Genomic DNA, 16,417 nt, shown 5'->3' on the forward strand with positions numbered 1-16,417 from the left:
CAGAGAAGCCAGACCCGAAACTCTTGATATGGTAGAAAAGGCAGAAGCGTAGGAGAATGGTAAAAGCCAGAATTTGGGGCTCAGGGGATGGATAGAATACACAAGGGGTAGCACGAGGGAATTTTTGCAGTGATAAAATTGTATTGTATTTGCTTATTGTGATGAATACATGACTCATGTGTTTGTCAAAACCCATGGATCTATTAATGTACATCACAAAGAATGCATTTTCCTTTATGGAAGCAACTAAACAAACATCAAGGATATGCAAAGGACCTTCCTACCTGCTTGAAATGGAAAGGAGAGGAAAATACAGAAACACAAATTGATGTTTTCAAAAATTATCAAGCCACAGAAAAAGCTGAAGGGACGAGTTATGCCTGATTGTCATGTTAAAAAGCAGGACTTCCTGGCTGGGTGCAGTGGCTCATACTTGTAATCCCAGTGCTTTGAAAGGCAGAGATGGGAGCATTGCTTGAGTCCAGAAGTTGAAGACCAGCCTGGTCAACATCATGAAACCCTCTCTCTACAAAAAAAAAAAAATTAGTTAGCCAAAAATGGTGACATGTCCCTGTAGTCCAGCTACTCAAGAGGCTGAGGTGGAAGGATTGCTTGAGTTCAGGAATTTGAGTCAGCTATCACACCACTGCACTCAGCCTGGATGACAGACCAAGACCTTGACCCTAAAAGTTTTTTGTTTTTTTTAATGGGACTTAGTTACAGGAAACAGGGACTCATCAAAGGTTGTAAAACCAGTAAAAGACCTGTCACATTGGGCTTTGGGCAGTTGATTTGATTGCACTAAACTGGAGAGATTACAGGAGAAAATAGAGAAGCTGGTAGGATGCTATTCCACTGAGACCATTTAACTATAGCCTTAATCTTTTACTTACTAACTTACTTGCTGGAAAAGAAGTTATCCAGTATTGCAGTGGTATAGCTGATACTGACAGCTCATACCTCTCCCCTAAAGAAGCTTCTTTTTTATTCTTCAGTTTTTCTGGCTTAAGTAAAATATAATTCAAAATATCTAAGCTGCTGCTTGTCTAGAAAAGTAAAAAGACTCTCATAACAGGGTCCTTGGATTTAAGTAGCTTATTTTGTGGAGAAGGCAAGACATAGTCAATGAAAATAATTAAATAAATGCTTATCCAAGACATAAGTCAGGTGTTATGGAAGCGCAACAGAGGGAGCAATTGGTGATAACTGAGGAACAACCAGGAGAGGCTTCATGATGGAGGTGGCATTTGACATGGGCCTTATAGGATTTGATTCACTAGTGGGAACAAAAGAAAAATAAAAGTACTTTCTGGCTGAGAACTGTAAGTAAAGGCAAGGACATGGAAAAACCCGGCCCCACTCAGCAGTCAGTGTAATGGGAGAAAAGTGTCCAGTAAACAATCACTAAAAGTGATGTTCAACTTTTGGTCATCTGGCTTACTACTGCCGAAAAGCTTCAAGTGAAGAATGTGACTATATGGAGAGATCAGTTTACCTCTTTCCTTCGTCATGGATAGAATGGTATTAAACCTTAGGCAGGTTGAGCAACAAAATTCTCTTAAGGTGTCTCAAACAAATAATAAATAAGGACTTCTTTTTCTCCCATGAAAGTAAGGTGATATGGTTTGGCTGTGTCCCCACCCAAACCTCACCTTGAATTGTAGTTCCCATCATCACCACATGTTGTGGGAGGGACCCAGTGGGAGGTAATTGAATCATGAGGGCAGTTACCTCCATGGTGTTCTCGTGATAGTGAGTTCTCACAACATCTGGTGGTTTTATAAGGGACTTTTCCCCATTTTGCTCAGCACTTCTCTCTCCTGCCACCATGTGAAGAAGGACATAGTTGCTTCCTCTTCTACTATGATTGTAATTTCCTGAGGACTCAACCATGCTGAATTGTGAGTCAGTTAATCCTCTTTTCTTTATAAATTACCCGGTCTTGGGTATGTCTTTATTAGCATGAGAACAGACTAACACATAAGGCCAAAGGTAGACAGTTGCTGGCAGCGTAGTGGTATCTGGGTGAATCTATCTGAAGTCCTCTTGGTCTTTTTCTCATGGTCAGAAGATGAGATAGCTCATACAGCTCCAGATATCATGCTGATATTCACATAAGAACAGTGAAACTAGCCACGTCTGTATCCTCTTGTGGGCAGTAAAACTTTCTCAGTGCTCCTCCTCAGTAGACGGCTACTTACATCTCTTTGGACAAAGTCGTGTCATATGTCCACCCCTAGCTTCAAAGGTGTCTGGGAAAGTAATTATTTAGCTGGGCACTTTGCCCCCTGGAATAATACTGGGATTTTATTGGCCAGGGGAAGTAGGGAAATGGTTGTTGACAAGTAAATGACATGCTGGCCATACTGAGGATGAAGTCAGTGGACAAGGTAAAAATTCCATAATCAAAATCACCTATAAATCATTACCTACAATGAGCATAAAGCATGCTCATTTTAAATCTTTCATAACAGAGTTGTATTGAGAAATTAAATCATTTAAGTGTCTTAATGCTTTGAAACCTTCAGTACTTTATTAAGATTTCAACTTGCTGGTTCTTACTTTGCAGGTCATCATCATCTTCATTTCTCATAAATGATTTTGTAAGTTTCTCCAATTATTTTTTAGACAGTGTTTCTCTGTGGTCCTCAATTAATGTTTCAATTTCCTTCTCTGTAGGAAGGCATCGCCACCCAGTTGCTTGGCCACAGGAACAGCGTGTTCTACTTTTTCAAAGACCAGAACATTCTTAAAATCATACACATGGTGTTTTTTAGGTCTCACTGCCATCCATTGACCATCTGAGTCTTGATTGCTCTCACACCGTGAGAGACACTTGAGAACTGAAATCTCCACTGAGGACAGTGTATCATGGCTCCCATCTCATCCTCACTCCCAGGTGGAAGGACAGGCAGAATCAATGCTCTTTTTAACTTGATCACATTGCTTGTATTTATTCTCTCCCTCTCCCTCCACACTATTGGGCCTGATTCTGGCCACCTGTCCCACTGAAGTCTGGAGGGGAGATACGGTTGGAGAGCCACATTCACCTCATTCTTAGGACACACATTGCATCATCTTTAAGAACCAAGGAGTCTCCCTTGAGCGCGGCTCTCTGATAATGATGTCAGGAATCTTCTCTGCCTGTTGCTGATGCTTTGTTTGCCTATACTATCCTTACCTAGAGGCTGTCTTGTTCCAGAATGTTCCATCAGTGTTAAACACAACCAGTGAGTTGAAATTGTTTGTTGTTCTGTGCAGTTTTATTTACTGTCAGAAACGATGTACTCATAAGAAACTGAAATGAGGTTGCTTGCTGCTTGGATGGCTCCTTTTATTTTTTTCAAGTTTTGTCTTAATGATACACTGAGCATGAGTTCTGGTCTACTGGTTTCCAGAGTAGAGTTTGCTTAATTAAACTACTTGTCTCTTCATATCTTTCCAGAATGTTTTTATACATGAATCTTAAATTGCCCTGCCATTTCATATCCTACACAATATTTAAAATGTGCACTTTGATGGTATGGCCAATTCAGTTAAATTGTTAAGAGTGTTCAAAAAAAAAGTCTTATTTTACCCTTCTCCATTATTAACATTCAATTTATTGAATGCTACTCTTTCCTCTTTCTGGCTTTACTGTCTATTCTTGTCTCCATTATTGTCTTCTATCGTAATAAAATATATCTACTACCATCTATTTTGATACACCAGACACATATAGCATGTTATATATTGTACTTTAATATATATGTAATATATTTCATATATATGTATGTGTATATGTATGTGTGTGTATATACACACATATATCGTCACTAATCCTCACAATACCTTTATGAGAGAGGCACTATTATTTCCATTTCACAAAGGAGGAAACTGAGGCTAGAAGCAGCAAATTAACTTGCCCTTCACAGTCTTCATGGAGAACCCTGAACTTTTACACTCTCTTTTCAGCATTCACATGTGTCAAAATTCCCAGTCTAGATGACCCCAAATATCCACATTACGCATGCCTGTGTCCAGGCAACTGAACACATGCACCTCTACGCAGCCTGTGCCAGACAGCAGGCTGGTGGCTACATAAAAGTGTAGTTACTAGCCACAGCTAGGCCTTCAGTATCTGGCACCCGATATCCAATACCCAGCTACCTTATGGTATTTCTCTTGTCAAAAAGTTGTAACTCTTGCTATATTCATTTTTTCACCTTTTGCCTATTCTTGTGCCCACAACAGTCTGCCTTCAGCTTTTGATAGACTGTCTCTTGAGATGTGTCTTCTATATTGCTAAATTCAATGGACATTTCTATTCCTCTCCCTAATTTCCAGCACTGTTTAATACAGATAAACTGTTCCCACCTTCTTGAAATATATACTTCTTTCTCTTGGCTTTGGTGTTACCCCATTCGTGGTCTTTTTCCTCCATTTTCTTTTGATGGCTCATCCTTTCATACCCAAAATTTAAATGTTGGCATCCCTTAAAATTATGACATTGGCTCTCCCTTTACATTACTCTAACCATGCCTTGGATCGTATCACCCTTCTCTTGGTGTCCACACTCATCTATATGCCAGTGACTCTCAGTAGTAGCACTTCCCCAGCAAAGCCTTCCCAGGTCCTCTGATGCTAGGCTAAGCCCCCTGTTCAGTGTTCTGTCAGCTTCTTCTACTACTTTGCAGCATTTATCACAGTTTCTCAGTTCTTTTTCCAGTAGTGCTCTTCTGAGGAATTTTTTTGAGGCTTTTTTCTTTTTCTTAATCACATCCCTCCCATGAAATCTTACTATCACAGATATATTAGCTATCCATTTGTATATTATGTAAAGTGTATATTTACATAGATATTTATATCTAAATATTGCTATACATCTCTAGATATAGATATACATCGGTGCTTTTTATATAAATACAGTAAGATTTCTTTTGCTCCCCAAGAACCAATTTTTGTCCCCTTGGGGATAACATCACACCCATTGAAAATGCATGATTTACAATAATTATTCTTTCTAAAAATAGATTTAAATATTGTAATATCCACCTGTGTTGCTACAATAAAACTTATTAAGAGCAAAGATTGTCTTCTTACTGAATATTGCCTCAGCACTGTACCATTCACATAATAGGCACTTGTTAACTATTTGTAGACAATAAATATTACAACACTCACAATGGCTATAGATTTTATATGCATTTAAAAATTTTTCATAATTTGCAGTTCCTAAATAAGAAAGCCAAAGCCTATTTTCCCCACAAAATCATGTCTGATGTAGGCTCTACATGAATAGTTGTTGAATGAATTAACTATCTATACTTTTGGGATAAAAATCTGTCCCGACTCCTAAAAAGAAAATATTTGGTATGTATCCTAGTAACTGTTTGTAATGACTACAGATGTTTTGCATTAGAAGTTTATTAAATGCCACCAGCAGCCTGGGGAGACACAATGGGATTAAATTACCTCAAGTGACTATTTCTCCTGAAAGTTACTATCTAGCATCTGTGTATTGTTCATGTCTGGGAAGCTTTTCCAAAGCTGACAGCCACCTTCCATGTGCTTAATCCTGATGCTTGTAGAAATTCTGCATCCTCGCTGATCACTCAGTTCATTTTAAATCTTTGGTTAAATATAACCCAACTCATTTCCTTAAAAAGAATTTTTCACTGCATATGACTTTTAGGAGAAGGCCAAAAAGTCGTGTTCGAAATTAATGCAAAAACCTGTGTTTCTAAGGCATTTCCTGTGGTTAGTTGTCCTATAATTCACTCTCCTACAACTAACATGTATGTTATAGAGACAACTGGTTTGTAGGAAAATGGATCTTAGACATTAAAGAGTATTTAAATATCAGATTGTAACCATGTTTACTAGCCTGGATTTACACAGATAAAAAACTGTATCTCACATTTGTTGGAAATCTTTAAACGATGGGAGCTACGTGAAGGTATCTTTAGCTAAAACTTTGGAGTAACCAAAAAATTATCTTGCACAGAAGACAGTGTTCATTACTCAAAGAATTACTAGTTTATTCATAATTTTTCAAGTGTATTCTTGGTAAATATCGTGGGAGATTAAATTTTCTTTGTCATGGTTCTTGCTCCTTCATAGGAAAAATATAGTTGGATTCACAGCAGCTTCCTTTATTAAGTAAAGAGAATTTCTATTGTGGCTTAAATATCAAATACCAAAAAAGCTGGATTTTATTTATGGAGTATAAAGTTTCCATGGGCACAGCTGGATCTGAGCATTAATCACTTGGCTTTAGCTGTCTATTTCATCTTTTCCCATGGGCCTTATGATCATTCTTCAGTCTTCTTCTTGTCCAGCACATCACCAGATCCCATTGGTTTTCCTCTTAAATGTTTCCTCAGCCATCCACTCTTCTCTGTTGTCACTACTAATCATCTGATCCCATCCACCATCCTCTCTCCCCTGGCTTCTCCTTATTCACTCTTGCCTTCCTTAAGTTGTCATTTCCTTGATGTAGTGTTCCAGTCATTCTGGGCTGCTATAACAGATACTGTAGACTGGATGTCCTAAGAAACAGAAATTTATGGCTGGACACAGTGGCTTACACCTGCAATCCCAGCACTTTGAGAGACTGAGGCGGGTGGATCACAAGATCAGGAGATGGAGACCATCCTGGCTAACATGGTGAAACCCTGTCTCTACTAAAAAAATACAAAAAATTAGTCAGGTATGGTGGCACGCACCTGTAGTCCCAGCTACTCTGGAGGCTGAGGCAGGAGAATCCCTTGAACACGGCAGGCGGAGGTTGCAGGCGGAGATTGCAGTGAGCAGAGATAGTGCCACTGCACTCCAGTCTGGGCGACAGAGCAAGACTCCGTCTCAAAAGGAGAAAGAAACAAATTTATTTTTTACAGTTCTGGAGGCTGGGAAGTCTGAGATCAGGGTGCCAATATAGTCAGGTTTGCAGCAGGGTCCCTCATCTTGGCTTGCAGACATCCATCATCTTACTGTGTCCTCACATGGTGGAGAAAGCACTAGTCTTTTTCTCCTCTGAGGACACTCCCATCGTGGGCACTCTTCCCTGATCTCATCCAAACCTAGTTATTTCCCAAACACCCCACCTCCTAAGACCATCACATTGAAGGCCAGGGTTTCAACATCTGAATTTTGGGGAGACACAAACAAGTAATCCATAACATGCAGCTACAGTGATTTTTGGAAAATGCCAGGTGGATCAAGTCAGATTCCTTGCTTAAAACCTTCACTGTGGCATCTGAGACGCTACACTCCCTGGGCCAAACTCTCAGTCTCACCACATAATGCTCACCTCTTGCTAAGAATGGCCTAGCAACACCAGTCTTCTTCTTTTTTTTTTTTTCTCCAGATGGAGTCTTGCTCTGTTTCCTAGGCTGGAGTGCAGTGGACCCATCTCAGCTCACTGCAACCTATGCCTCCCAGGTTCAAGCAATTCTCCTGCCTCAGCCTCCTGAGTAGTTGAGATTATAGGCTCACACTACCATGCATGGCTAATTTTTAGTAGAGATGGGATTTCACCATGTTGGCCAGGCTGATACCAACTTCAGGTGATCCACCCGCCTCAGCCTCCCAGAGTGCTGGAATTACAGGTGTGAGCCACTGTACCCAGTCAATTACTCGTTATTTAAACCAATTAGTGTACACTAGTGGTTTAAATTTAGGTTTAAAGTGAGGGTTTTATCCTCCACACTAGTGGAGGATACTCTACCCTACTATACTGTGAGCTTCTTACCTCTTTGCTTCACCACTAGAGCCTCCTGCTTGATAGAGATTTGTTCATTGAACTTTCAGTTCACCAACATACTATGCTTGAACTCTTGACCTCATGATCCACCTGCCTCAGCTTCCCAAAGTAATGGGATTACAGATGTGAGCCACCGTGCCTGGCCCAGTCTTCTTTATCAACTGGAATTTCCCAACTCTAAAGCCTTTCCATACTCTTTTTCTACTGCTGCATTCATTCCCCTCTTGACTAGTTCAGTCCTAATTATTTTTCAAATATCAGCAAAACTTCACTTCTTTAGGAAACTATCTGCCAAACCAGGTTGTGACATCAAGTTTTATACATTCAAAGACACGTTTCTTTTCTTTATCCCTACTATATATTTTCATTTTTGAAATTAGTTACCAGCTTTGTTTTGTTTCGTTTGGAGATGGAGTTTCACTCTTGTTGCCCAGGCTGGAGTGCAATGGCACAATCTCAGTTCACCACAACCTCCACCAGCTGGGTTCCAGTAATTGTTCTGCCTCAGTTTCCCAAGTAGCTGGGATTATAGGCATGCACCACCATGCCAGGCTAATTTTGTATTTTTAATAGAGACAGGGTTTCTCCATGTTGGTCAGACTGGTCTCGAGCTCCCAACATCAAGTGATCCACCCGCCTCAGCCTCCCAGAGTGCTGGGATTACAGGCGTGAGCCGCTGTACCAAGCCAATTAATGTACACTAGTGGTTTAAATTTAGGTTTAAAATGAGGTTTATAGTATCCTCACACTACTATACTATACTGTGAGCTTCTTACCACTTTGCTTCACCACTAGAGCCTCCTGCTTGATAGAGATTTGTTAAATTAATTAAACTTTGAGTTCACCAACATACTGTGCTCCTCTCCTGGAGCCCAGCTCCTCTAGCACAGCTCTACTGTGCTCCTCTCCTCTCCTGCATAGAGTTTATCCAGTCAGTTATATCTGAAAAATAATAAAATAACAGGGGATGGCGGGGGGGGGGGGCGGGTGTCGGAGAAACCGTAAAGATTATGTAATTCATCCAAATGAAGAAATAATACTGAAGAGAAAGTTGTCAAAAGCCATGCAATGAATATGTAAAACTAAAACCAAAAATCAGGTTCTTGATTTCTCAGTATTTGGATGTTACAGAAACAAAATCATTTTTCTTCCATTTTCTTATCACCATTCTCTAGATTGACTTCCTTTCTCCATTTTATAATCTAATGTGGATATAAAACTATATCCTTATCTTGTCAAGTAAAATATTATTGTTATTAAAGTTACCATTTAGGTTATATTTTCCCAAGCAATGGGAATTAGAAAACTTACGTTTTTACATCAAACCTTATTCACATGATATTTTAACTCTGCCTTTTGCATCTGTTGAACATTTTGGCCCCGTGGTTTAAACCCAAAGATGATTTTTAGCTCATATTCATTAATACAAAAGCACTAATTGTAATTATACCAATATTTATAATGTTCATCCAGAAAAATATTTACCAAAGCAAACTCTGTTAAGCTAGTTTAGATTCTTAATCAATTTTTTAAACAGTATACTTAAGTAATTTTCAGTTTTTAAAAGAACATTTCTTGAAATTATTACCTTTGAGATCAGTTCTTCTCCATATACAAGAAAGATGTGATTCATCATAAATTTTCTTTATCAGATTTCACTGGTGATAGTTGCTGTCCTAGTAATATTTTTGTCCAGTGTTTTTCTCAAATTCAATTTTTCTGTGTCACATTTTCCAGCTCTAAATTTTTTTTTCGGTATTTAGTCCACAGAAAATTTTAACGTCTGTATAGTTTTAGGTAATTTGTTATTATTTTTTATAAAATGTAATTTTCTCAGGTCTATTTTTGGAGTTTTAAAGAATTACAATGTTTTTAGGGTTTTGATGTTTTAGTTAGTTTCATTTTTGCTGTCTGCCATTTTATCTATTTTAAGGTTTATTTTTCTGGTAATTGTTTCTACCAATTAAATGCAGTTTCAGTTGGATAAAAGTCTGTTTCTTCTTTTTTTCCCCTTAAATGCTGAGAAAATGTTTCACAATTTCCTTTGATATTTCAGGATTGTTTGTTTTCTCATTAGGAAAAAAGAGGTGGCTAAAGGCAATCTTCTGCTTAGATTAGATTGTAAATCTCATAAAATTTTAGATTTGGGGGTAGACAGTTTAACATTTATGCTTATCCCTCATTTAAGAATTGGGGAAATCCAGAACCACAGATTTTTATCTGACTTGCCTAAGCATGGAGAAAGGACTAGATTTCAGCTCTCTTGACATCCAGGACACTTTGAGGGAAAAGTATGAGGAAACTGAGATCTGGACTTGAGTATCTTTTCTGGAGAGGAGAAGTTGGCTTTTTGTTACTATGGCAGTGCATTTGAGATTTTTTTTTTTTTTTGACAAGTTTACCCCGTACCTGTGCTAGTAGGGAAAAGAGCCATTGAGCTGAGCTTTATGGTGATTCAAAACACTTTAGATAGATCCTGTCACATGCTTTATAATTTCCTGATTGATTGTGTAGAATTAAGTTATTGGGCAGAGAACCAGCTAATGGAAACACATTGATGAAATCATTTTTGAGAGACATTAAATGGAACTTAAAATAAAGCTGAAATGGCTTTATGGATTTTTCATTCAAACTGTTTATGAACATTTATTGCCAGTAAATTATATTGTGTCAAAAGAGGGAATCAGTAGGTATGGTTTTAATAGAAACCTTTTTGAAATAATAAAATTGAGGATAATTTATTATCTGAGAAAACGGAGAGAGGATGGGATGGGGGAATTCATCCTGAAGGATGATTGTCTACTCTGGAGCTTCTGGGAATGTGAAAAATCGTGTGAAATCAGAAACCTGATAGCACTTGGAAAGAAATGGCCTTTTTGAAGAGTATTAATATCTCATCTCATTATAGATGTGAATTGTTTTGAGAAGAAAGGTGGTTGAGGATTTAGCAAGCATTATTTGATGGTATAAACATTGATATTTGCTCATATCTCATAAAAAAGATGAGCATGTAAAGGAATAACAATCTACTGAGGGAGGTAGTTTAGAATAGTGATCAAAGGTTTGAGAATGGAAGGATTCGAGTTCAAATCCCAACACTTCCACCCCTTACTCAGTTATCCCTCCCACTTCCACTTAGCTGTGTGACCATAGGAACATTTCCTGACCTTCCAGAGCCTCAAAGATACTAACAGTCTCCACTTCATAGGGTTATTCTGGTGATCAAATGAAAAATTGGAATATCCAGTAGTTTCTAGTTTATAGTAAATGCTATAAAAATGTTACTCGTAAGAGTCATAGAAGATCTGGATAAGAAGAAAGATGAATAGGAATCATAAACATTTTATAATATTACTACTGATTGCTTTGTGCCAGAAATCACATTCAGTCTTCCAAGATCCCTAGGAGATAAGGGTACTATCAACACCCTCTCTTTTGAGAGAGGGAAACTGAATATCACAGAGGTTGAACTTCATGCCCAAGGTCACTCAGCTAATGAGTGGCTTTGAAATCTTCCCCTTGGAAGTCTTACCAATGAGTCTTGTTCTCCAGTATGTGGAACATATGGACCCCCCATTGGCCAAAGCCCAGCAAAAACATAATCAAAGAGTTTTTGGTTGGATGGTGTTAGCTGAGGCAGCATGAGCATCTTGTTCTTTACTTCCTTCCTACATCCAAAGCCTGTCAATCATTTGCCACCTCTATCTGTCAGAGCCTATCCCTCTAGATTTTGCTGGGTCGCCATTCAGTGGGCACCAGCTTAGCCTGGCATTGAGAAAGCAATAATTTAGTACTCCCATAGAAGCATTGGTACCAGTTGGAAATTAGACCAGTAGAAGCCTTTGGAACCTAAAGTCAGTCTGGCTATATATAACACATAGGACCTTGTCCCTGCCCACACTGTGCTTAAGATCTAGTTGACAGAACACCACACCATTCAAAAGCATGTTCTTTGTCAAATGTAATGGAGCATTTCTAGACATTATAACAATGTAAGAGGATTCTAGAAATTCAGACATGGAAGGAAGATATTCTCCCCTACTTACAGCATCAAAGTACACCAAATGTATAAAAAGAAACACCTTTACTTCAAAGCACAGGATACTGCCTCAGCTAAGTTTAATTGAAAAATTAATATCCAGTGCAATTGTCTGTGATAAACTGAGGCTTAAATGATTTGAAAACACTTTGGGAGCAGACAAATCAGATAATCGCTATCTTTATGGCTGCAAAGGTTCAGCTGATGTTGACAAGTTGTAAAGATAAAAGCTTATAGCACAGTCAAGACCTAAATGTCTAGATTGGGCTTGAGATCAATGTTAATACTCAAAGTGGAAAAACTCTGAACTTCAAATGATCTCTCATAGTGTTCTGTTTTGCTTAACTTTTCAAGATTATTTACTGAAAAACTTTTGCTTGTCATTAGGCAAATACTTCACTGTTCTACCATCTAACCCACTGTGTAGATGTCACGTGTTAGGTGATTTGTGCAATGCATTGCAATAAGAGAGCTTTGGTTGCTGTTTTTCAAAACATTTCCAGTTGGGTGACTATTAATAGTTTCTGAGAGACAAGAGTCAGATCTTACCATTTCTAGGCATCTTTTCCTTTCTGAAGCCGAGATGGAATTTGCCTCATTGCCTCACTCTGATCTCAGCAAGAATGTTTTTTAAAAGAAGTTCCTTGTTTTTCCAAAGGCTGTTTGCATGAGTGATTCAATGCTTTCCTATCATAGAGCCCTAAAGCCAGTGGAAAAATATGTGGATATTGGGTTGTGTTATGGATGTGCTGAATTTAGCTTCAGTCAGTGTGCTGATTGTGCCTCCAGGTGACTCCAGTATCTCCAATCTGTTTGCTTTTCTCTTTTGTTTACAGGAGCGGAGGGCACAGTGTTCCCTAAATCTATAGAAACACCTAATGTCAGGGCAGACCCCTTCAAGGAACTAAGGTAAACTTCTGACTTTGGTTTGCATTGATTAATGGCTATTGCCTTTCTCTGTGCAACTGGCCAATGATTCATTCTGAATAAATAATAAGTGTCACAATGTGAATACATAAATTGAAAGAGGTTGGAGAGAACCAGAAGATAAGCTACAACCAAAAGAAATTATTTTCTGAGAACTTAAAATTGAGGCTCTGGGTGGGGTAAGAGGTTGCCCACTTTGTAAAATTTAGATTCATTCATTTGCAGTGTGTGGTATCTGCTGTATTTTGTGGTACCAAAAACCTATCAGTTAGGGAACTCTTTGATAATTGGTGCTGATCAGTCCAAAGAAAAATGATATCTAAAAGAAGCTGAAGTCTAAATACAATACAGATGTCTTAATATGTAAGAAGCTCTCCATTACTTGGAGTGGTATGGTACTAGAAAGAACCCCCTTCTGCAGACATTCTGGGTGCCGATGTTAATCTACAGATACTTATAAATGTGCTACCTTAGCAGAGGATGACTCTGAGATGCTGTGCACTCATCACCAACAAGTAAGGAAAACACAAAAGAACAGACAGTTGGATAAACAGAGAGCGAGCCTGAAAACCATTCCAGCCACAGAACAACCATCCCCCAGGCCCTCCTTCCAAAATTTTATTTAAAATGGTATGTTGAAACAAATATAACTATTCTTTCTATTGCTTCAGTTATTCATTGTAACTGTGAGGAATTCAGTGAATACTGGTTTTTTTCATTTCTGGTAGTTCTTTTACCTAAAAGTAATCATAAATCACCAAATGAACATACATGGCACTGAATCACTATTTCATAATAGACATCAACCACAGGCACATGTACTTGCATTGCACAAATGATATCGACTCTTTCATGATGCAGCCTGAACATCTATGCTTTGCTTAAAAAGCAAGAGCCATGTTGGAGCTTGTGTTTCTCTTAAGAGAAGCACATTCTCAATAAATGGAAAATATATCACCTCATTATAAACCCATAGAATTTTTTGCAAAGCCTGTAAGTCTAGGTGACATTTTTTTTTTTTTTTTTTTTTTGAGGCGGAGTTTTCGCTCTTGTTACCCAGGCTGGAGTGCAATGGCGCGATCTTGGCTCACTGCAACCTCCGCCTCCTGGGTTGAGGCAATTCTCCTGCCTCAGCCTCCTGAGTAGCTGGGATTACAGGCACGCGCCACCATGCCCAGCTAATTTTTTTGTATTTTTAGTAGAGACAGGGTTTCACCATGTTGACCAGGATGGTCTCGATCTCTTGACCTCGTGATCCACCCGCCTCGGCCTCCCAAAGTGCTGGGATTACGGGCGTGAGCCACAGCGCCCGGCCAGTCTGGGTGACTTTAAGGAAATAAATTGGGCCAAAGGAAAAGGATAATTGGTGGAGAATGAGAATCTTCTCATTAAAAAATTCCACATCGAGTGGGCTGTATTTTTAAGATTACGCATCACACCACAAGGTTTTATTTTTACTAGCATAACTGTTTTCAGCAGAGCTTCCACATGCCTGAACTTACCTGATTCTCTGTCAGCTACTTCCTATGTTTCATATAAGGTACTGAAGCTAGAATCTTTTAAGAAAAGGCATCTGAGGAAACCTACTTTTTAGGACTGTATGAGAAAGAGCTATTCCCTGAGAGTGCAATGAACCCTCACGTCTGTGATGGAAGAGGTCTTTGGAGACAAGCTAGTGAGTGGCCTGGTTCCCTTTCTTTTCAGTCTTTGGTAGAAGCAGGTTTCTGACAGACTAGTCAGTAATTAGTGATGATTAGCCCCAAGAAAGAGTGCTGTCTAAAAGAAGCAGAACTCTAAATACAATACAGATATTTTTTCTATGGAACAAAGCTTTTCATTACCTGGAAGATTTGGGAAATAGAAGAGGAAAGGAGTTACGCTGACTTGGCTTTAAGCAGTAAAGCAAATCTTCTGTAGTTAAAAACAAACCCAGCCCAAACCTATGAAATAAAAAGACAACTCTTCCAAGCATTAGCCCACTCTAGAGATGCATAGCCTGAAGAACATGGAGCAGAGTATTTCAACATGTCATGCTAGAGACATAAGTAGTGTTTCTAGCGTTACACAACCTATGAACAACCCTGAAACTTGCCTTAAAAAAGATAAATCTCCACAATTTACAGGTAAATCTTCTAAGTCCAGTGCAACAAAATAAATAAAGATTTCTTGTAGTTGGTTTATTTCCATGCTTCTTCTAAAGTTACAGGCACGTCTCACAGAGGCTGGAAAGCATGAAAATTTGTTTTAATAATTTCAACTTTCATTTTAGATTCAGGGATACATGCGCAGGTTTGTTACATGAGTATATTGTGTGATGCCGAGGTCTGGAGTACAAATGATCCCATCACCCAGGTAGTAAGAGTCATAGCCAATAGGTCGTTTTTCAGCCCTTTGCCTTTTCTCTCTCCCATTTAGTAATCCCCTGGTGTCCTTTTTTCCCATCTTCTTATTCCTGTGTATCCAGTGCTCAGCTCCCACTTCTTGGTGAGAATGTGAAGTATTTGGTTTTCTGTTTCCGTGTTAATTTGTCTAACATAATGGCCTTCGGCTATATTCATGTTGCTGCAGAGGACATAATTTTGTTCTTTTTTATGGCTATATAGTGTTCTATGGTGTATATGTACCACATTTTCTTTATCCAATTCATCACTGATGGATACCTAGGTTGATTTTCTATCTTTACTATTGTATATTGCAATGAATATACAAGTGCCTATGTACTTTTGATAGAACAGTTTATTTCCCTTTGGGTATAGACCCAGTAATGGGATTGCTGGGTCAATTGGCAATTGTGTTGTCAGTTCTTTAAGAAATCTCCAAACAATGGATGAACTAATTTACATTCCCACTGACAGCTCTAAGTGTTCCTTTACTCCACAGTCTCACCAGCATCTGTTGTTTTTGACTTTTTAATAATAGTCATGCTGACTAATGTGAGATAGTATCTCATTGTGGTTTTGATTTGCTGTGTGCAGCATTTTTCAGGTTTGTTAGCTACCTGTATGCCTTCTTTTGAGAAGTATCCTTTTATTTCTTTTGCCTACTTTTTGATGGGGTTATTTTTTGCTTGTTGAATTAAGTTCCTTATAAATATTATATCCTTGTCAGATATTAGACCTTTGTTGGGTGCATAGGTTGGTAATATTTTCTTCCATTTTATAGATTGTCTGTTTATGCTGTTGATAGTTTCTTTTGCTGTGCAGAACCTCTTTAGTTTAATGAGATCCCACTTGTCAATTTTTGCTTTTGACGTAATTGCTTTTGAGGACTTAGTCATAAACTCTTTCCCAAGGCGTATGTCCAGAATAGTATTTCTGAGGTTTTCATCTAGAATTCTTATAGTTTGAGGTCTTCTCTTTAAATCTTTAATCCATCTTTAGTTAATTCTTAAATATGGTGAAAGGTAAGAGTCCAGTTTGATTCTTCTGCATGTGGTTAGCCAGCTCTCCCAGCAGCATTTATTGAATAGGGAGTCCTTTCCACATTGCTTATTTTTGTTGACTTTGTCAAAGATTAAATAGCTATAGGTATGAGACTATTTCTGGTTTCTCCATTCTGTTCCATTGGTCTACATGTCTATTTCTGTATGAATATCATGCTGTTTTGTTACTGTAGCCTTAAAGTACACTTTGAGCTGAGTAATATGATGCCTCTGGCTTTGTTCTTTTTGCTTAGGATTGCTTTGGGCTCTTTGGTTCCATATGAAT

The 16,417-nt window shown here is 38.4% G+C and overlaps 1 protein-coding gene across 6 annotated transcripts in view; it reads left to right on the plus strand.

Moving 5' to 3' along the window:
- SGCD (sarcoglycan delta) overlaps positions 1-16,417 on the plus strand; it is a 669,010-nt gene that overhangs the window by 531,579 nt on the left and 121,014 nt on the right. For all 6 annotated transcript variants that reach the window (XM_064366556.1, XM_012433867.2, XM_012433873.2 and 3 more), the window contains one exon: positions 12,620-12,692. In XM_064366556.1, the coding sequence (XP_064222626.1) occupies positions 12,620-12,692 (73 nt within the window). The remainder of the gene's footprint in view (positions 1-12,619; positions 12,693-16,417) is intronic.

The sequence above is a fragment of the Aotus nancymaae genome, unplaced genomic scaffold (assembly GCF_030222135.1).
Source record: "Aotus nancymaae isolate 86718 unplaced genomic scaffold, 86718_ANA_hifiasm-v0.15.2.pri h1tg000064l_1, whole genome shotgun sequence".
Taxonomy (NCBI): domain Eukaryota; kingdom Metazoa; phylum Chordata; class Mammalia; order Primates; family Aotidae; genus Aotus; species Aotus nancymaae.